The sequence below is a fragment of the Haplochromis burtoni genome, unplaced genomic scaffold (genome assembly GCF_018398535.1).
Source record: "Haplochromis burtoni strain Fernald_Lab_line unplaced genomic scaffold, NCSU_Asbu1 Contig_497, whole genome shotgun sequence".
NCBI classification, from domain to species: Eukaryota; Metazoa; Chordata; class Actinopteri; order Cichliformes; family Cichlidae; genus Haplochromis; species Haplochromis burtoni.
In genome coordinates, this window is record NW_024582858.1 from 385,383 (window position 1) to 407,861 (window position 22,479).

Below are 22,479 nucleotides of genomic sequence, written 5' to 3' on the forward strand. Positions count from 1 at the left end.
GATCTGTTTGAATGCTAAATACGATGGTCTAAGTTGATCTGAATGTGTAATTAGCAAATATAGGTACTGATTTAAGGACATCAAAAATATTCATAAATAAAATAAATAAAAATAATAATAATGATGATAATAAGTAGCAGAAAAAAACTTCCATGTTTCCCAGCTTCACCTTTGCTGAGAGGTGACATTTTTATATTCTATCTACCTAGATTATGGAGTTGGGGTCATGGCTGTGCTGGCTGACATGTTTTCCCAGCACAGACAGCTGGAGCAATCCATCTAATTTTCACTAACTGTATCTGTGATGTCAGTGCCTTCTGAAGCATTGTTAATTGATTTACAATATATAACTTGCTCTTACGGCCCATACGTGTCTAAGAAAAATTTCTAGTATTTCAATAGTTTGTAACTTAGCCCTCATTGACAGGCATGTATCTGGATATGAGTGCAACTTTTTTTGGTCATGAATGAAATAAAAGCAACAATCGAGCTTATTTATACAACACAGTTCAAATGAGAGGTTCACATTTCATAGTTTTTATTTCCCCCTTGTTTATACATTGCCCCCTGAAAACCATTCTTTAAACAATACAAGTTTAAACCAACATTTAAACAGACTAAACAAATTGACTAGTTGGATCTCGACTGCATGATGGACTGTTATTAGTAGAAAATGGAATAAATTAACAGATACACAAACAAATGGGAGTTATTTACTAATGAAAGGCTTCAATTTTTCATGCTAAGCTACATTAACTGTCATTAATTAAGATAAAAGAATGACGAGACAGCTAAAAATTCATAGACATCGGAAAATAATGAAACATTACAGGACGTTGTTCCATACATATTGGCATATATTAACAAGTAAAATTATACAAAATACTTTTTTTTGTTTAGCAATTAAGACGTTTGGGAAAATATTTTGATTTATTTGTTATGAAGATCTTGGAGAAGTTATAGATCTAGATGCATTTCTGTCCCAAACAAATTATAGTCAAGTTCATATATGCAATTGCACCAACGCAAATAAATACATAACTTAATAGATTAAATAAATAATTAAGATATTGCATGGAAACTGACTTTACATAAATAAGTAAAATAACATAGAAATAAATATAGAAATTAAAGCTTTTCAGAAATAAAAGTAAAAATAAACTGCTTGTTTCATTTTTCGTGCAGTCTAAGAATACATCTAAAAGTAAACAGCTCTAAAATGATACTGTATACACTTGTATTATGATGTTTGTACAAATGCTGAGGAGTATTGTCAAATACAGGAGTCAAGCAATTTCTGTTTCAAACTGCTGCTTACAAGAACAACTGACTGACTGCAATGAAAAATGTCCTTAATAAAGAGAGGACTGGGATCCAAGCGTTTACATAGACAGACGAATGACTAAAGAAAGTGCATTCCCCGCACTCCCAGGGCAAAACAAAACAAAGCAGAAAAAGAGAAGGTAAGCTGGTACACAGCAAGACTCCCACTGCATAGCTGTCGAATCTGTTTCAGATTTTACAAAGCTCCCGGCTCCTCTTCGCCTAGCATATGCTGCCTTTTCCAAAGATTTCTGCAGCCAAAGGCTATGTATAATCTCTGTAAACAGTGGCAGGCCGGAGCTCAGCAACCCCCAGTCGTACAAAATCCCGTCACTAGTAAAACCTGGAATGTTTCCAGCTTTTAGAATCGAAGTCTCTTCTTTCAGTTGCCTCTTCAATAAAAAAATATCCTCTGGGCGAATGGCTGGTTGTTGGGTTAATTCACGGGCCAGTCCGAGAGGGTTGAGCTCTAAAGTGTTTCCAGGATGATGTGCAACATCACACCAGGTGTGGGTCGTCAGCCGGGCTGACAGTGAAGCGCGATGAAGTCACTGAATTTACCCCGACAGGCGACCTTGGTTTGACTGATAAATCCTCTTTCCTTTTCGATTCTTTGCTTTTTGGCCCTAAAAGAGACAAAAAACAACATTAGCATCACGACTGTGCTGGTATTAAAACCAGAACAAGTGCACCAGGCATATGTATGGAAGCCCAAAAGGGACAGGATGTTCCCAGACAATAAGCATGTGTTTGACTGTAAGGGAAAGTTAAAGGAAAGTCTTTTTATTGGAATTAAACCAAAATATTAACCCGGTTCACAATCACAACTGAAACAATTACTGATCGTTTGTTAGCTCCATTGCACAACAAATCAGAATCCACTAAGAAGTCAAAGAAGTTTGCAAACTGTCAAACTTGGAGGACTAGAACTACCTAATTCTGCCATAAAAAGCAATGAAAATATAGTTTTTTATGGCAGATTCGGAAGGACCACAGGACCACTCCCTCCATCATCACAACTAATAAGATCCTCATTATCATCATCATCTAACAGAATACAAGCGATATGAAGCATGTCTGACAAAGCGATGTTTCAAGCTGCCACTTCGTTTATTCTCAAGAGGTGGTGCCGGTCGTCTACCAATCAAGGATCAATCCCTGGCTCCTCTTGTGCCATGTGTCAAAGCATCCTTGGACAAGACACTGAACCCTGAGTTGCCCCCAGTGGATTGATGTGAGTGTGTGAATGTATAAGGTATAAACAGGCTGTTTGAATGAGACTTGCTTTGAGTGCTCAAACGTGAGTAGAAGGTGCTCGAAGTACCAATCCATTTACCACCAAGTTCTGTCTTTGTCGTTTTGTGCATCAACTTTGAGAATCTGATATTATCAATATCATTCAGTACATCATGGCGAGCTTTACCTGCTTGAAGGTTATGCTGAGAAAAAGTACCTGTAAAATTACCAGTGTGACCTTGAGGAGAAGAATGATGATCCATCTGTGACTGGGACACATGTTTACTCACTTATAAGATGCACAAGAAAAAAAACAGTACCAAGCACAGGGGAGAAAATCAGCTGATAATTTATATCTTAATAGATATAGATTATCAGTCAACAACCACACTGAGGCGACACAGTCTTAGCTTAAAATAACTCAAAAGTAACACGGACCTCTTTCAAAACTTTGAAGTCTTGAAAGGCCTGAAAGATCATTAAGGAATCTAATTTTGCCTTTTCTGTATGTGACACAACTCGAAAGGAAACTCTGAGCCCCAACTTTCATTAGTCTGTGAAAAAGGGTGTTGAGTGCATGAGATGGAGAGTGGAAAGTAGCGAGAGCAGCTGAAAATGTGCAGAGAAACATGACTCGGGCTTGCATTGTTGAGCGCGGGATTAACATCCCTGCTCAGTTCAACATGTCACAGCATCCCGGGACATAATTATAGAAGATTAACTCTGGCTCCATATTTGCAGAGGAGAGGGCTGAACTGAGGTTTTCCATTTTAGCTGGGAATGTGCTAGTGGCTGTCACATTTTGTTACATCATTAGGCAGCTTAAGGAGGAGACTGAATCCCTGTGTAAGAAGCAGCAGACATTGATGCACGTAGAGTCCAACAAGCCAGCAGTTATGGTAACAGCTGTGTGGTGCAGCGCTGCACTGACAGCTAACATCAGCATCGGTAATTATTAGTTTTGTATTTTCTCTTTAGCTTTCATTTTATGTCGTTTAGAGGTTGTTGTTTTTTTGCCAGAGTGAGCTTGCTTGTTTAAGTTTAGTTTTTATTAGTTCCAGCATTAGTTTTAGTCTTTCTTCTTCTTATTATTATTATTATTGTGTTTATACCAAGTTCCAGAGGCAAGATTTAGGAAAGTCAGTACAGATAATACAATATAAATATTTTTTGAAAGCAGCTTACAAAAAAGCCTCACCAGGCAGTGTGTAATAACAAACTTTGCCAAAGTGACAAATGGCAAAATTAAGACTATTTCCTCTATAATTTTTTTAAATTTAGTTAGTTTTCCAAGTTCACAAAATTGTTTGACTTAATTGTTTTGTTTTTTTTCATATCTAGTTCCAGTTTTTATCTTTAGGTTTAGTTAGCTATAATAAACTTGACCAGCATAAGCAACAAACACCCTACAGAACAGCTGAGGCTTTTTATAATTATTCAGTCATCGAATTCATTAATTAATTAATTTAAAGAAATAAACATTTTCTGGGAACACAAATGTGAGTATGAACAGAGGCTCACATTTAAACTAACATAGTATTACTTCTTCCAGTGTTCCAGTACACTTTCCTAGGATAAGTGGTCATAATAGACCTGGGTGTGTTTGGGAGGTGATTGATTCACCTCTGAAGAAACTGACAAGCTCATATTATAAGTTGGCTCTGTGTTGAACACATTTTATGTTTTTTTACTGATTGGTTAGATGCTGCCAGCCAGCTAGATCAGAAAGCACTGCTGACACTAAGGACAACAGCAGTTGCAAACTGCAGTGCAACCAAAATTATTGTCAGTATGTGCAGTCCATTCAAAATCTGCTTTTATATCTTTGAGCAACAATAGCATACACGTTTTGTTAAATTATGCGGGAAAACTTAATGTAAGGAAAACTTTGTCATTTTAGCATTTGGGATCAGTGGCTGGTCAAAACAAGCTATAGCATAAAAAAATGACTTATTTTTCGATACTTCATTTTAATACTAGGATCATCTTTTAGCCATGAATGTCCTTTTACTGTCATGTAAATCCCCAATAAACTTCAGATTTATTTAAGTACCATTTGCTCTGAATAATATCTCTGGATGTACACATGAGCTCCGATTAGGCTTCAAGTGCTGCTCCTCTGCTCTAATCGTCTTCTCACAATTAGACCTGAGACATGTTGACCTACAGGACAACACTGCTACTGCAACTTAAAATTGACCTTCTTTATTCTGCATCTCGTCATGACTGAAAGAAAATGATTAACTTACCATGCAAATCCAACTTGGTGCTTTTGATAGACACCGCAGTTGGAGTTGTGGGAGTTGAATTGCTCAACTCATTAGTTGGAGTTTCCTGTTGGGATGAAAGAAATAGTCAGGTTTATTCCAAAAGAACCCGTCATAAAAAAGTGAACGAATAAAGGAGACGTACCTGATCAAAAAGATAGATTGTGACATCATCAAAAAAGGACACATTTCTTCCTCTGTCCTTCTCTCTGTCCATTGGCTCCTTGGGTGATTTCAGCAGACTGCGGAGCCCAACACGTTTGTCCACGTCCGTTTCTGTGACTACAATCACCCTCCGGGAGCTTTCGTCCTCCTGCTCATCCTCCTCCTCCTCATCGGGGTCGCTTCCAGACGAAAGACCTCTTCGTCTTCCAATCCGGTTTCCGATGGCCCCGTCTCCAAATCCTCCTTTTCCAGTAGTGGTGAGGGGAAGACTCAGAGCAAGAGGTGGGAGGGTGAGCGAGAGGCGAGCTAGCTTTGCTATCAAAGCGAGAGCAGAAAAGAAATGTTAGAAGCAAACCTACTCACAAATTTGATTACAAAAGCAATGAAGTAAATATCTGCCAAAGTTAGCACAAATATTCTATTTGAAGTAGAGAAAATTAAATTCTGTAAAATAAGACTGACGTATCACATCTAGATTTATTTAATCTGTTAACCTATTAGTCTGAAAATGCCCACAATTTTTTATCTGGGAGAAGGTTTGGATCTGTGGGGTTAAAAGAAGTGGAAGCCCAAATCAAAGGAGAAGAAAACAAATAAAAAGGCTTAGAGAGGTGTACTTAGCTAAGACAGTCGAAAATTACTTGTATGCTAAATGTTTTTCAGCGATATCCCAGTATAATCAGGGATAACTGATAAGTACTTGTAAAACGTGGAAGACGCCGATACCTTTCATCGCTTGGTTTGCAGTAAGCTGAGGTAATGGGACCTCAGGTTGTTCGATCACAGTGAGCGGCTCAGCTCTAGGTTCATCAGACTCGATGGGGGGCTCAATGGCAGGGACAGCTTCCTGCTCCTCTTGACTGAAGGAAGGAAGGAAGGAAGAACGAAAGAAAGAGGAATATTTCACCAGAATATTAATAATAAAACAACAGTTCATCTTGTCACGTCCATCTAGTTGAATTAAATCATGTCTTTGAGTTTACTTGAACTGAAAACAGTAAAAATACAAAACAAATAATTTGAACTCTGTGTGAATATATTTTATTGGATCTATTTCCTCCAGAAATACAGGATGCATCAAACAGAATAATCTGAAGCCAGTGTTTTAATTCTGCAGCATCCATACCTCTCATCCTCTCTTTGTTCTTTCACAGTGACCAGATCACCGCTGCTCCCTGTGACTTCCTCCCCCCATGTCCGGAGCATGGCGGTGTCTTTAACAGTCGTCCCCCAAAGCACATTTGTCTTCACATTTTCACTGAGTGAGAACTGCAGCCTCTCCTCACACACCTGGAGCAACAAAGCAAAGCAGTAAAGAGCACGAGCAAACTCAAGAAGCACCGCTCACACGCACAGCAAACCACAAGAAATCATGCTGACCTGCATCATGAGGCCGTTCTTGGTTGTCATCTTGTTCAGAGACCGCTGGTCCTTGACATCAGAAATTTGACCCGGTGATCTCTGTCCGTCGCTCCTCTCGTCCTGAGGCGGCAGACTGTTCTGGGAATCCAGGATCGTCGGTTGTACAGATTCCAATTTGTCAGAGTCATCAGACATCTCGTCCTCCTTTAAATCCACCCTGCTACCCTCGGGTATAGAGTCGTCGCATGTCTTGCTGACTGTATGACCGTCACCACTGCTAACTTTGTGATCAGGTGCTTTCTTTAAAGACTCCAGAAGCTCCAGGTTGCCCAAGAAAAGGTCCCCCAGAGTTTCCTCTTCATCGCCAGATATGTAGCACAGTTGTTCCAGTTTTTCAAAGTCCTCCAGAGGCTCCTCATCCAAGTCCTTCCACTCAGAAATCAACAGCTGTGGGAGGTTGTTCAGGGGACCATGAGGTGCAGAAGGCATTATGGGGGATGATTTCTGGGGCAGGTTATTATGACCATCCTTGCTTTCTATGCTGGATGTCAGGTTGCTCTCATCGCTCAGTGTTATATGCACAGAGGGGAGGCTGAGATTGGCAGAGATCCCTTTACTTTGAGTTGTAGCAGGTGGCAATTCTTGCAGAGGTGTCTCTGGAACATCTGTGTTGTGTGCTGCGGAAATAAGCTGCTCTGTCTCAGTACTGGTAATAAAGTCTTCTAGATTAATGTGACTAATAAAGTCCTCTCCCTCTATGACGGATGGCGGTGGACTAGGAAAAGAGTCGTCTAAACTCTCCAGTTTATCATCTTGCATTTCAAGGTCTATGCTCGGTGGAGGACTCGGAAAATCTACTGAGCTGAAATTGTCAATCTCTTGTGGATATGACTGATCTATCTCCTCCTTTGCATCAAGATCACTGGTATTAACTGGCAGGGGCACATCTCTGTAATCCTCTTCCACTTTTATAGGGTTTATTCCTTCTTCTATGTATTGCCTGGCACAACACGGTCTCGTTTCTGCTTCCGAATTGAAGCCCAATTTAAAAATTTCCAGTTCTGAAAACATCACATGAGGAGCTTCGGCGATGCAGATGGTTATATCTGAGCTTTTGGTTTCCAAAGTGTGGCTGAAGCAGTTTTCTAAATTGGAGCCTGCCTCTCTGTCAGCGTGCACAGCCGACATCGCCTCCTCCACTCTGTTACAGAGTTGATTCTGGGGCCATGTGTTAAAATCTTGATTTTGTGCCGTCTCTGTGGAGTCTAGCTGACCCTCCCTGTCCCTGGCTGCCTCTGTGCATGATGCATTCTGCCTCTGTCCTTCCTCCAAGGTCTCTTCCTCTGGTATTTCTATATTCTCTACTTCCACATGCAAAATGTCACTTTTTATGTCTTTCTTAATGCTGTCAATTTCCCCCAGGTTCTCAATGTTTTCCTCTTGCTGTATGTCTGCTATCGTCTGTTGGCTTTCTCTGTCTTTTGTGTCCCACATTTCCTTAATGCAAAGATTGCCGCTTAGCCCTTGGGTTTCATTGTTCCAAGTTTCCTCACAGCCCTCCAAGACAGCAGGGTGAGGTTCACTTCCTGCCAGTTCATCATTTTCTTCGGTCTCCCAATATTCCTGACCTACAACAAGCCTCTCACCCACCTCCCACGCCTTATTCCCGAACCCAGAGAAAAATTCAGATCTCAAGTCGACTCCCTGACACCTCTTCTCCGGGGAGGCCCACTGGTCATTCTCATCTGGCCACAAGCGCAAGTCCCTTAGTTGTGAAAAGCGGTAGCAGTCAAACTCGCCCCTAAGTGCCCCAGATCCTGGTCTGTCTTCATCCTCCTCCAGAGCACTCCATAACTCTTTAGCTGTCGCATTTAGACCCTCGCAGGAGTTGTTATCCACATCGTTAGCAGAGTTCATGCCACTTGCTGCTCCCCTGAGGGGTGGCTTCTCCTTCACAGCGATACTCAGCTCTGCAGCAGCCTTCTGTTCCTCTGTCTCTGCTGTGATCCCGCTGTCCTCCTCGCCATCTGAGTAGCGAAGGTTTCTCAAGCCCAGCTCATTGTGGTCCACACAGGGCCTCTCTCCACATTTCTCAGGCTCTTCAGCCCAAAGACACGTCGGACCGCTCGCTTTTGCATCAGCAGCCTTCCCATCGTCATTTGGCAGGTTTTCATCTCCAAGTATAACGCTGTTCGTTTGAATATCACAAAGTTTAGGTAATCTGGACTCGATGGTGCTGTCAACTTGGGATGGTGCTGCAGAGTCCACAGCTTCATTCCCAGACGTGGGAGAACTGAGCTGACTGAGATCGTTATCTGTCTCTGTAACATTTTTATAATCTTTGTTGTTTGGTCCAAACATGCAACTCTTTGAGTTGCTGCCAGATTTATACTCGATCAAGCTGTTTGTCTCAGTGGGACTCTTGGAATATAGATTTAAGTCACTCTCTTCAAAGTCCTGGTATTTGCAGTCTGCTATCTGAGAAATTATGCCATCTGTGTAATGGCTGTCTATCATGTACCCACTGCTGTGTGAAAGCCCTTTAAGTGGCTCATCATCTAATTTTGAAAACAACTTATCAATTAAGTCCACACAGTCCTTGTTCTGTGGATCATCGCACAGCAGGGATGACTTTTTGCTCTCTTTATGGAAAATGCCAGAATCGTCTCTCTGAGCAGATCCCAGCGCTTTGTTTAGAATATCTTTGTCATTTCCTAAATTAGGGATCGGGTAATTTTCAGGATACAGTACACCCTTCTCTTCACAACTCTCAATAGTCCTCCCTTCTCCAGTTTCCGTTGTCCTATCTGACATGTGGGTACTATTTCTTAATGGACTCTTTTCTCCAGTCTCACCCTCCTCTTCGGTTTTCTCCTCTATCCCTGTCAGTATTCCCCGATCACCTCCTCTCCCGCTGCCAGGCCTGGAGGCAACAAGTCCATCGCTGCTGCTCCTCCTGTTCATCCCGTCACCCTCCCAGTCGCTGTCTGAGAAATATGCAGAGTCTCGATGTGGTGTTTCATTTCCCAGAGCCCGCCATCCGCCGCTTCCCACTCCTCCTCCACCTCCTCCGCCACCTCCCGTCCACGAGTCACTAGGCGTGAGGCAGTCGGCCGAGCTGGAAGTCAAAGGTGATAGGACTGAGTCGGTGGGGGTGACGAGTGAAAAATCGGAGGAAGGGTCCCAGTCTGGCGTGGTAGGAGTGGCTGCGGGAGTGGGCACCTTCTGGGCAGTGTGACGCTCGTCTTTGTGCTGAAGTGAATTTTCCGTTTCCGCTTCTGCAAAACTTTCATTAACGAGAGAATCTAAGTTTTTAGAGTTCTCCAAATCAGCTGTTTTCTCAGGATCATGAGAAATCACGTCTGTTTGATCCCCCCTCAAAGGACTGTGCGTCTGTAGGTCATCTTCTGTTATCTCGCCATTGCTTATAACAGCTTCCTTTGTAGTGAGTGATTGGCTCTCACGCAGGTTCACAGTGTTGACTTCCTGAACGTTCTCTGTGGATCCAGGGGGAAAGTGCTCTGGCAGATCTGTTTGCTCTCCTCTGGCAGGTAAGGCAGGGCCGTCCGAACACTCCTCCTCTTCTCTCTGAGACACGGGTGTTTGGTTATGTAGTAAACCATTTTTAGGCATGATTTCAGAAAACACAAACTCACCGGACTGGCAGTGGTCAGCATTATTTACTTGGCTGTCCGGTTTGTTTGAACCAATGTGAAGAATAGGGATGTCAGGTTTCAAGGAAACTTTGATCTCACTCTTCTTAGCACGCTTGGTCACTTGGGCATAGATGGCTTCAGTCTGTGTATCATCTTTGCCCTTGTTGGCTGCTCGTATGGAGCTTTCTGACTGGAATCTGATGGTCTGAGCTGAGTTTGGGTCAATGCAGATGGACTCATATTCAGGGGACACTGGAGTAGGGGAGTAAGATGAATCTGCTTCCTTCCTATGTGCGGCTGCATTTTGTCTCGATATGATTTCGGTCAGAAAGGTTTCTGCTGATTGGATCTCTTTCAGGAACTCCTCTCTGGTGATTTCAGTTCTCCGCGGCTCCTTCTCGGTAAAATGTATTTCAGAATCGTGCTTTTCCGTTGTGATCTCAGACAGGAGAGAGCGGGATCTCCGTATGCCTTTGGAGTAGGCTTCTTCTGCCTCAGTGTATGAGGGGAGACCTGGGGCGCAGACATAGGGCCTCAGTCTGGATCCTGCAGGATAGAGGTATTTTACTGGATCGATTCCTGGTAGGCCTTCTATGTCCGCCTCCATATTTCCTGTGTCAATCTCTGTGAGAAAAAGATCCCTCTGGAATGACTCTTTAGTGACAGCATCCTCCTCCTCAGCTTCTGCACTGCTGACATGTTTCTCTGGTCCCCATGACTGTCCTGCTGATCCCAGCTCTGTGATCAGCGACTGGGAGCGGCGCATGCCTCTGTTGGGCAGCAGAAAGTTCCCCCATCTCTCTCCTTCTCTTTTCTCCTCCTTCTCCGCTGCATATGAGCCCTCCGACCTGGACTCACTCAACTCTGTCACACTAGATATCTCCGTCAGAAACAGATGCATGGGGGATTTCTTGGCTGCAGCGACACGTTCTGCCTGCTGCTCAGCATCTTCCTTCCAAATTGCAGGCAGGATGGTGTCAAGGCGTGACTGAGTCCTCTTCATTCCCCTGGAGAAGAGCTCTGTAGTGGCGGGGTCTGCATCTTCAGATAGACTGGAATGAGTGACAGTCGTCCCACAGCCAGGTCTCTCGGGAGACATGAAAGGAGAGTCATCCTCATCTGAGTAAGTCGGACTCGATGAAGACTGTCTGTCAATTTGGGGTTTTGTGAGCTCAGGGCGGGGTAAATTTCGATAAATAGGGCGCAAAGGGTTTTCTCGACGTACGGGAGAGTCAAAGTCTTTTGCACGCGAGTGAGAAGTCTCCTTATAAGTGTGCAGCATGCTCTCTCTATCGGACAAATCACAGGTTAGCGGGTCTCTGTTGGATCTCTGCATCTGGGGCTTATTATATCTCAAGTGAATGTCCCCTGTGTTGTAGAGGGGGCAATTCCTTTGTGGTTTGGAGTGGGGAGGAAGAGGAGGAGGACACATTTGAGGAGGTTGAGGGTAAATTGGATGGCTCGATGGGGGAAGCGAGGGCGATAGGGACGGGGAGGGGGGAAGAGTCTGTCGGGCTCGGTGAAGCCCGAGGTGATCAAAGGTAGATGGTGGGCAGGTGCTTATGTGATGGGGGTCTGTCTCAATTTTTCCGCTGATAGTGTAGTGGGGCAGTCCTCTATATCTGAGTGGAGGGGCGGGAAGAGGGCGCGAGTGAAGAGGATTGACTGATGACATGGACATAGAACGAGGCTTGGGAGGGAGGATGGGAGCTTGAGAGCTTGTGGATTTTTTATCCGCCTTACTGCTCTTTTTCTTCTCCACTTCATCATCATCGCCTAAATCAACTATGGAAAAGTCAGTCACTCTGCTCGAAGTGTCTCTGAATTCAGCCACGCCTGTGTTGGGCAACTGGATTTGAACCTCGCTCGATCGGACAGTCTGGAGGCCCTTTCCGCACTTGTCAGATGAACAATAAGGGACTCGCTCTTTGCCCAGCATCCCGCTGCGGATCTCCATGAGCTCCATGTCTCCAGGGCAATCTGAGCGGAAAGAGGAATGTACCTTCCCTTTGAGAGACGGCGACTTGTCTTGGGGAGTGTGCTCCTCTAGTCTGATATAGTACTCGCTGGCGAGGGATGGGCTACGGGCGCTTATCACTGGGACGACAGTAGGGGTGTCCAAAGACTGTCTATGGTTATTGTTCACAGTAGGGATTGGCTGAGGAGGAGGAAGAGGTTTGTAGCCTCGTCTGGCATGAGCCTTCTCCCAGAAATACTCAAAGTTCAAGCCTTTGCTAGTTTCGGTGACTGTCAGGATGTCATCCAGTTCAGAGGTGGATGGGGTAATACAGTTCCCCACAGGGTCCAGTAGAGGGTAGGAGTTGTCTCTGTCTTCCCTGGCGTAATCCCTCTCCCTTTGGCGCTCGTTTGCTGCAGTCTGAAAGGCAGGTGGACGGAGTAAGTCCCAGCGTCTTTCAAATGACTCCTCGCTCTCCCCTCTCCTTCTTCTTCCCTCCTCATACTCCTCGTCCTCTTCATCCTCTTCCCCAACACTCCCCCTCGCTATTCCTCGCTCAGCAGCCAAGAGGGAGGAGAGAAGGAGGAATATCTCAGCTACTGAAGGGCGCTGCGACGGAGGTAGCCAGCAGGACTGCATGATCTCATACCTGCAGACAAGGGAGAAAAACAAGAGGATCTAAGTTTGGAGAGACACAGTTTGTGCTCGGATCGATGCAGTCTAATTAGTGGATAAGTACTGACCAGTAGTCTGCATGGGAGAGCTTCAGTCTAGGCTGGGCAAGCGTGATCTGTCGCTCCCTAATGACAAAGGTCAGCACCTCTTCATCACTCAGGTGTCTGTGGGGCTGAGAGCCAAACTCAAACAGCTCCCATATCACCACCCCCAAAGACCTGAGAGGAAAAAATGAGTTGGAGAAGTGAAAAGGGGTGAATCTTCAAAAGAAATCTCTGAGGTTTGTTGTTATATAACACTTTTACTCCAACACCACCATTGCTGTGGGTGTTGGAGTAAAAGCATTTACTCCAACACCCACAGAGGTTTGACTTTCTAACCGAGGAGAATAAAAACTGTTATGTGAATTGTTTTGTTCCATTTTTTAAGAAAAACTATGTTTTTTCAGAAAGAATAAAAAAGAATAAATACTCTTAGGTATTTTTGCTCCACTCGTGTGTTTTGTTAGGAGGTTGTTTTCTTGTTGGTTCGTTTAAAAAAGCTGATGAAAGGGAAGGTTGTAATATTAGAGCTTAAAGGATTTGCTCTCATTTCTTCAGCACTCCTTCTGGCATCACCGGGCTTGGCTACAGCTTTAAGACTGCTGACAAACTGAGCTGGACTCTACTCCAGCAAATGTGAGATCATATTGCTCTTTAGTTTGGTGTTCCCACAAATCATAACACAAACAGCAGTTTTATGTAGGAACTATTTTCTTTTATGGATCCACAACAAGCTGCATTTGTATCATATTGTAATATAACTGAGACTGTAGAAAGAGCATTTCAGATTATGTTCACATAGCCGACTGTCCACGCACTCAATCCTCATTTAATCTCTGCACAGCTGTTAGGAGAAATCAGATTTTCTTTGTTGTCCATCCAGAGAGCATCATTTAAGTTGCTTTTAATCTGATTTAACCTGAGCAACGCTGATTAAAGGAATGAATGGTGGTAGGAAAAGATTTAAGAGTAGCTTCAAATTGGACCCCAGATTAAAAAAACCTTTGTGTTTTCATCAATATTTTATCACCAGCCTTATCGGCTTAACTCGTTAATTCAGATCTGTTCCCAGTGGTGTTAACACAGAGCAGCTTTAAAACATACCACACATTGCTGGTCTTGGTTTGGTCCGTAACAATGAGAGATCCTCTGTACTCCTCCAGCAGCTCAGGAGCAATCCAGCGCAAAGGGATCCATAGTTTGTCTGGAGTTAGGTAATAGTCCTCCTTCATAAAGACACGCCACAGAAATTATTATGGATTTGACTGAATTGACTTTGGATTTCATTTTTCAGAGGAAAAAAAAATCCTGACCTTATAATGGTTATGTGAGAGGCCATAGTCCCCTATCCTGACAGTGAGGTCTGAGGTCAGAAGACAGTTTCTTAAAGCCAGATCACTGCAGGGAGAAAACAAGCAGCTACCCTCAGCAGAGATCCTCACGTTTGGAGGCGTGGCAACAGTGGAAGTGAAAGCGACAACTGACCTGTGGATGTAGTTGTTTTCGTGAAGATGGAGCAGACCCGAGGTGATCTCAAAAGCCATTCTTTGAAGGGTTAAGAGGTCCCGGGTCAGCAGGTCTGGAGTCATCCCATCTGACTTACGCTGGGCTCGCAGATACCGCTTCAAGTCACCCTACGTTGTACATCACAACAAAAATATAAACAGTGGATTGAAAATTATGGCTGAGTGAAGTGCATACAGAGTGTTCTTCCTTCTCCTGAAACAGAGATAAAACCTGCAGGACCATCATGTAGGCAAAGAAGATATATTTTACTTCTGCAGCAAATACCCCCCCCTTTTTTTTTAGGTGTTTTACATCACAGCGCCTCAAAAGCAGCAGGGGAATTAGTAATGAGCTGGCAGCCTTTGTGTTAGTCATTTGTGCTCCTGGAAGAGCAAGGAAATAAAATGAGGACAACATAAAGGGATGAAAAATATCTGCAAGGAAAGGACAATAGGAGACTTTATCAAAGAGGGTAACTGCAGTCAGTGAGGACTCCAGTGCTGTTTGGCTCCTCTCACTGTGTTGCTGTAATTGATCTGCTTGTATCTTTGTTTGGCCTGGAAGTCTGCTCATATGGTTTTCTTAATCAGCTGGTGATTAAACCGCCCGAGAGAAGGAAAACAAATTGATTGTATCGACGCAAAACAGATTTTAGTGACAGCGGAGCATCGATAACTGTAAAAAACAATTTTGCCTCAAATTATATGAAATTAAAATAAGATGTAAAGATCTTATCGATGCAGCTCGGCTGTGATTTCTCATGTGTTTCTCACTGACATCACCGATATACCATAACCAATTTGTGCACAAATTATCTAAAAAACCCCAAGCATAGCACAACAAAAACATTGCACGCTATACTAAACTAAAAATATGCACCTTTCATTTGTGTGATTCCTATTATTAGTTCATCCGCCTCCTTTTATGTTCAGTTACTTACCAGCTGACAGAACTCCATAACCAGGAGGAAGGGGATGCTCTCACTGCACTGCCCCAAACACTGAAGGATGTTGGGATGTTTAAGGCTCCTGAATGGAAACATAAGAGGGACGCAGGAACAGACAGAAGATAGATAAATGTTTATACGCTGCCTTTAAATGCTTAACAGTGAGACTTAAAGTGAGCAAAACTTAGCTAGATGATCCTGAACACTGGAATTCAGTTCCATCTGGGACCACACAGGCTAATCAGGGCTGTCACCATTATCTACTTACATTTCTTTAAGTGACTAAAAATCTTCACATTAATTATACGAATAGTTCTATTAGTAAAATAAATCTTTTGTTCTTTTCATCACATGAATTATAAATGATTCACATCACAAATGCAAACCATGCAGAGCTAGCAGACAAGCCTTAGTGAATCTGAGTATATATGCTATAGCTGTAAGTGCACCCTTAAAAACTCAGTAGTAACACACCAATCACAGCACAAACCGATCCACAGGACCAGACACTCACATACAAACCAATGAATCCTCAATCATTCAAGCCAAAATATCACAAAACTGCACAAACACACTGAAACCGAACATAAAGTCACGTAACAAAAGACATGACTTTCACCTAAACACACCACATGATTCAGCAGGCTGTAGAACCACCTTTAGGAGCATCGACTTGAAGCAGTTTAACTTTCTGTATGACTTTATCCAGCTCTCACATTGTTGTTGAGGAATTATGACCCACGCTTCTTTGCAACGCTGCTTCAGCTCACTGAGTTGCATTTCAGATTTGACTTTGATTGCAACACTGACTCTTTTCTTTCTCAGATTTGCTCCTGTGCTTGGCATCGATGCACAATTTGGACCAAGTTTTAGCTGACAGATGGCCTCACATTTGACTCTACAGTGCTTTAGTATACAGAGTTCATAGTTGACTCAATGTGTGCAAGGTGCCCAAATTATTACCAATCCACCACCGTGTTTGACAGTTGGTATGAAGTGTTTGTGCTGATATGCTGCGTTTAGTTTTCTTGAAATGTGGTATTGTACATTATTCTAAGCATCTTTACTTTGGTCTTGACTACCCAAAGGACATCTTTCCAGAGATCTTGTGGTTTTTCAGATGCAATTTGCAACTTTTTAGAGAGAAGACGCTTTCTTCTGGCAATCCTTCCAAACAAGCCATAGTTTTTAAGCCTTTTTCTAATTGTACTGGCATGACCTTTAACTTCAACTGTCATGAAAATGCTAACTGAGGCTTATAGAGACTGAGATGTAACCTTGTCAGACCAAGGTCTAACCAAGGTCAGACCTTTCAGAATGTAGCATTGCGTTAATACACAACTGAATGCTCTAAACCAGTAAACCACCAAAACCTTTGATTTTATACAGTTCCTCACACTTGCTGATGATCAGTTAGTCAAGCAGTACCTGGCTGCTTCTTAAGTCGAATGGAAACAGTAGTGTTACGCTTAAGTTTTCACAGGAGTCTGTGCAGTCCTGGCAAGTATAAGAGAGTCACACCTGATTCGATATCCTACATTTATTATTTCTCCATACCTGCCTCTTGTGGCTCCAGTGGTTACTGTTATGCAAATTTTACAGAATCTCACTCAAAGGCTGCAATATGGCTACCAAAATTTACGCAGTTTCTCCCACCTGTATGGCTCAGACTCAGCCAAGAACTTCCTCTGCTCCAGAGGGCTGGCACTGACACGCAGCTCCTTCACCACAGCCTGCGAGGAGCTGCAGTCACACAGCACTTCAGCCAGAATCACCTAGAAGAGATCGATGGACAATAACATGGAAAATTCCCACAGGAAGAGACGGGTACTAAAAGAACTACTTTGAGTTAGCATCTGTAATCTGTTTGTTAGACAGAATTAAAGCAGGGGATGCTGTTTTAAAGACAATCAATGATTTGGGATGGTTATATTTCAGATTTCCTTACCTTTCCAAACCAGCCATTTCCTATCTCCTGGAGATAGTTTAAAGCGTGCCTTTTGAAGCACTGAGATTTGGGATCTACAAAAAAAACCAGAAATAAAAACAGATTAGGGTCACACAGACGTCAGCAGTTGATGTTCTTTCAGATGTACAATTTATTAACAGAACAAAAACACTCAGATTCTGCCCTGTAGCAATACATAAATATGACATATCCACCCCAACCATGTTTTAAACATATACGAAATCATATAAAAATGTATCTAGCTGGAAAATTCAGAGTCATGGACAAAATTTTAACTCACTGAGAAATCTACTCTCGCTGTATTTTTCACCCGGTTTTCCATGTTGTGTTTTCCTGCTGTGCATGTGCAATCTGAACTGCGATGATCAATGAACATAATCTTCCGCCACTTTGATAATCAGTTGACTGCTTAAGCTGTTATTCCAGGTCAAAACTTCTCTCATTCCAGCTTCTCAAATGTAAGGATTTGTTCCTTCTCATTTTACAGCAAAAATGAATAATTTCATGTTTTGGAGTGTTGATAAAGCAAAATCACAAATTTCACGACATCACTTTGAGAAACTTTAACAGATTTTTGTTCCTTTTTTTCTTGTGATTTTATAGAAACTTAATCAATAATGAAAACAATCATCAGCTCATGCCATCGTGCAGAGAGAGTTCAATGTTTCCACAATAAACTTGATTATTGTTCATGCTCATACGTTCAGCTTTTTAACCTGAATTAAGCAGAGAGAAATATTTCTCTACTTTTTGAAAACTTTCATCATCAGAATCTGTACCATCAGAGTTCAAACATACAACTCAAGAAAGCTTGCTCAAAGGAAGTCAGAGTCTCTCATTATAATGTTGAGTTTGCATGGTCTCCCTGTGCCTGCGAGGGTTTTCTCCAGCTACTCTGGCATCCTTCCACAGTCTACAGTTAGGTTAATTGATGATTTTTTTAAAAGTCCAAAGGTGTGAGTGTAAGGTAGATAAAGCTCTTATGTGCATAGAATAGAACTGTGTGCACTATAAGTGTGGCCTGCAGTGTAAAGTGCTGTGAGCGGTCAGTGAGACCACTAAATAGCAAAACTCATGACACTTTACTGTATAGTTTGAATACGTTTGCAGGTTATATTGCAGTGCTATATAAATAAACCTGAATTGAACCAAATACATAAACTCCACACATCCCTGCCTGTGTCCTGATTACAGCCCTGATGCAAAATTGTCACAAATCATAGTTTCCACTTCACTGAGGTTCAGTAGGGAGTCCAATCCTTCTGGTTGTGCACTCAGTTTGAGACCTTTAGTGGATCCGCATCAGTGATTCAGGCAACAGATCCTGAGGGAGTTTAGTGCAGGATTTCATCTTTATTTTGAGCGGTAGGAAGCTCAATAAGAGTTTGAGCAAAGTGAGAGGCACTTTAGGTTTTTACCTGCTCCATCCTGCAGGGAGGGGCAGCTGGGGCGGTCTCTGACTGGCAAGGTGTAGACCTCAGGGAGGGAGGGACATGATGACAGGCTGTCCTCCTGGATGGGACTGGAGCCTCCAGAGCACTCCTCCCCATCTGCGTTATCGAACTCCTGGTTGAACCACAGCAGCACATAAAAAAATCACTAAGCTGTAATAGCTATGAATATAAAATAAAACGTATTTTTCCACTTAATAATAAAGCTGAGTTTAGCAGTAACCACCAAGGACAGACAATGAAAAATCATTCATTCTGAACAAATGGTACTCTGTCTGCCAGCTGAACAAAAACACTAAGTCAAAATTAGACCGAGAGATGATTATTGACCCCTTCTGCTTCATTAAGTTGGAGTTACTGACTGTTCACACTTCCAAAACAAATACTTGTGCAGTTTACCAAGTCAGACACATATAAAAGCATGCAGACTAGCACAAAACACATTAAAAAACAAAGAAAAGAAGCAAAAGAAAGCAGAGAGAGGTGAATAGATCTCTTACATGTTGAAGACTTACATTGAACCCCACTCCTCCCCTCTTACAGCACAGGCAGGTGAGGAGCAGCAGAACAAAAGAGACAAGCCCCGAGCAAGAGATGAGGATGACGACGTAGGGTGGAGGAGAGAGGGATGCAGCCCTGGACTGAGAAACTGAGAGGACGACAGGAAGAAAAATACAACGGAGGACAGGTTTAATGTAGAAATTCAGGGGATTTGTGCTTCTACAAGGGGAGCAATGCTAGGTCTGAGTCAGTGAAAAAAGAAAAAAAAAGAGAGACTTCACTGAAGCAGAAAGGTGTGAAATCTTGTTACATAGGTGTTGTGTTTAGCAGAAAAACCATTGGAGCGTTTTCTTAGAAGCAGGCCTGAGACACAGTGGAGAACCCCAATGGACGGTTTGCATCAGGGAGTTGGGGAGAAATAAGCAGGAAAACAAACTAAGTTGAAGATTAAAGAACACATTGTCTGAGTCAGTAAAAAGAAAATAGAGACTGGAATTAAAATTTGGGAGAGTATACCATTCCAGTAAGGAGAAAAGCTTGGGGGGAAGGGGGGAAATATCAGAAATGGCATTCCACTCAGGAAACACAGTTAAGAAGCAGGGGAGGTGGGTGGCTGGAGTTGTCATTTAGGTAAAAAAAAGGAGCGCTAACTCGGGAAGGGATCAGAAATTGGAGAAGAATTACTCAAATCAGGAAGGTTTACTACTCAGGTGAGAGAGGGAGGGGTCGGGACATTTGATTTTTGTACCTCAATGTAGTCGAGTGTGGGAAGTGAACCATCTGCAGAAAAGAAAAGGGGCAGGGCAGCGTGGTTAAATACCCTTCAGGTATTGTTTATAGGTTTCATTTCACTTCTGCAGCCAAAACATTTTATTACCATTGACAGATGACCAAAAAAGAGGAACAATGACACCTTGAAACAGTCACGAGGTGTCAAACTCACGCTTAAACTGTACATGAAATGTAACCATTAATAATTAAATTACATCTTTTCTGTGTAAATAAGGCAGTCAAAAGCAGATATACAACTATGATCATAAGAAAAAATTAAGAGATATAATACAAAATATAATAGGGGAAAGGAGGCACATATAAACCTTGATACTGTAACTATAACTGGCAGATAAATTGCTGTTTTTTTAATATGTGCAGTCTGAAGATATCACAGTGTGATTGTCTGTGTCCCTCATAAAAATCCCAAAGTACATTCCTCAACATGGTCATGATATTGTAAACACTGCATGCATAAATGTTAAAGTATATTTAATAATTGAACAGCTTGATAAATATTGTAAGAACAGGATCAACACTCGACAAAAAAACTAAAACATTTTTTTTTTAAATCTAGGAAATGAAATAATATTTTGTTTCTGTGACTTCTGCACAGCACCTAATGTAGACTTTTATCAACTTTTATTTTATTTTATTTTTGTGCTCAACATAAAGTTGCAACATAGTGCAGAAGCAGCCAGAGAAAAGGTAAGTGAAGATGTGCTCAGCATATAAAACCAGCTCTGTACTGAAGTGAAAGCTGCTGTGGCCCAATCTGTGGCTAATAAAAGAAAACTGTCACTCTGGATTGCACCAAACTGATAATCCAAGAAAAGGGAAAGATAGCTAATTATTGGTCATATAAACCTCAAATCACATCTGCAGAGCAGTGGAGCATTGTAAAGTCTGAATGACCCTCTCGCCCCCCCCCCAAAAAAACATGCACCAGCAGCACAAGTAGTGGCACAAATCCTGATGCACAATTCCTGAGCAGTGCTATTCTTTCATCTTTCCCTAGACAGATGTCCAGACAGACACTGCATATAAATAGGAACCCAGCACAGGGCCTTTTCCACCAGCCTCTGTGCCAACAGCTTCTATCAAAACAATACACCACAATACAATGACTGCACACATTACACAAACACAACAGTCTGCCAGCTCTCAGGGAACAAGGCATGTTCAAATTTACGGCAAAAAGTAAAGATGCCAGCAGTGGTTATTGGGCTAAATAGTCTCAAGAGCCAAGTGGAGGCTATTTTTAGACTAAATATCCAGCACTGACCGACGATTTTAGCCCTGCTGTGCATACAGTACATGTTGTTTTTAAAAAGGCATCGATGTGAGGCCCGAAATATTTTCATCATTGCATGCAAATACGGTACCCAACCCATCACCCAGTCGGCCTCGCTCCTGTTGTGATTAGGTCAGCCAGCACTAATAATTCGCATTATGTCTCAGCCTAACTGGCTGATAATGCAATATTCACCTCAGTGTGCAGAGGCCTTTTCAAAAATGACTATACCCCCCCCCACCCCCAAAATCCTCTTCTCCTTTCTCCAGCATCCCTGACAGCTTTTCAAACCTCCTCCTTCTCCGACTCCGCTCACCTTCCCTCTGCGGTGCTCCGAGGGCTCTCTCCGGGCTGAAGTACGACATGATCCCCGCCAACGCTACCATCACCCAGCAGTGTGGCCGCATCGTCGCCGCGTCCGCAGCAACAACAACAACAGCATCCGAGCGCCGCTGCCGACTGTCAGCGTCGGTGTCCTCCTCTCTCCCGTCCCCCCGCCACGGTCTGTGCCGTCTCCGGGCTCACGCTGTCTCCGTCTCCCCCTCCTCCTCTCCGCTTTCTCCTAATAATAAAGAGCGTCTCCTTGCCTTCCTTGTTGTGCTCTCCCCCTCCCCCTCCTCTTCCCCTCCGCTCTAATCCGCAATTAAACACAGTGTGTGAGATGCTCTATTGTGCATCCTCAGGCCGCCTCTCGCTGCGCATCCATTTCTGCTCTGCCTCGGTCACAAGCACCGCTGAAAACAACCATCCTCTATTTCTGACGTTATATTTATATATTTCCTACCCCTCTACCTGCTCCTCCTCCCTCCATCTCACGGTGTTGGAGGGTGTCTGTGTTTTTCTCCTCCGCCAGCCTACGTCAGCCTCGCACGGCGCGCATTGTCATGGTCCGGCTTGATCATTCACCACAGCCTCATAGTATCAAAACACACCCGTGATAATGCGCCCACAGGGGAGCAAACGAGGCTTATATCGATCTCGGATTGGATTTTTAAAATCCACATAATATCACTTAAGGATTCATATCATGACCTTTGGGTGTGATGTGATTTGTGCTCTGGCATCCTATAAAATAACCTCAGAAACAAAGCCATAAATTCACCTTTTAGAGGTTATTACAGCCAATCTAAGCCTAATAAACTTATCAAAAAGAGCCAGCACATATGCCACCACAAACTAGCTATATCACCTATAAAAGTAGTTTTGCATTGCAGGGTGGGTACATTTCCACAGCATATGCCTGTAAAATCTCAAATCCTTTGTTCTGGTCACCGTCACACACACAAAAGGTCATTTTTTCACAGCCGTGTTCTCCTATTAGGAAAAGCACGAGTGTTACTATGAACGTTAGCGATGGCT

General features: G+C 42.9%; 1 protein-coding gene across 2 annotated transcripts; it reads right to left on the reverse strand.

Annotated features, from left to right (window-relative positions):
• Positions 1-521: 521 nt before the first annotated feature.
• lmtk3 (lemur tyrosine kinase 3) lies at positions 522-22,045 on the reverse strand. 2 transcript variants are annotated; one of them, XM_005946606.3, is made up of 16 exons: positions 21,437-22,045; positions 19,070-19,203; positions 18,522-18,669; positions 17,083-17,156; positions 16,791-16,909; positions 15,129-15,216; positions 14,168-14,316; positions 13,996-14,080; positions 13,787-13,908; positions 12,710-12,859; positions 6,372-12,615; positions 6,118-6,281; positions 5,718-5,851; positions 4,972-5,306; positions 4,809-4,893; positions 522-1,949 (listed from the first exon to the last, which is right to left on the reverse strand). In XM_005946606.3, the coding sequence occupies exons 1-16, from the start codon at positions 21,525-21,527 to the stop codon at positions 1,822-1,824; spliced, it is 8,250 nt and encodes a 2,749-aa protein (XP_005946668.1). In that variant the 5' UTR covers positions 21,528-22,045; the 3' UTR covers positions 522-1,821. The 2 variants fall into 2 exon arrangements, with proteins under 2 accessions (XP_005946668.1, XP_005946667.1); XM_005946605.3 differs by having other exon boundaries at positions 19,055-19,203.
• Positions 22,046-22,479: the final 434 nt, after the last annotated feature.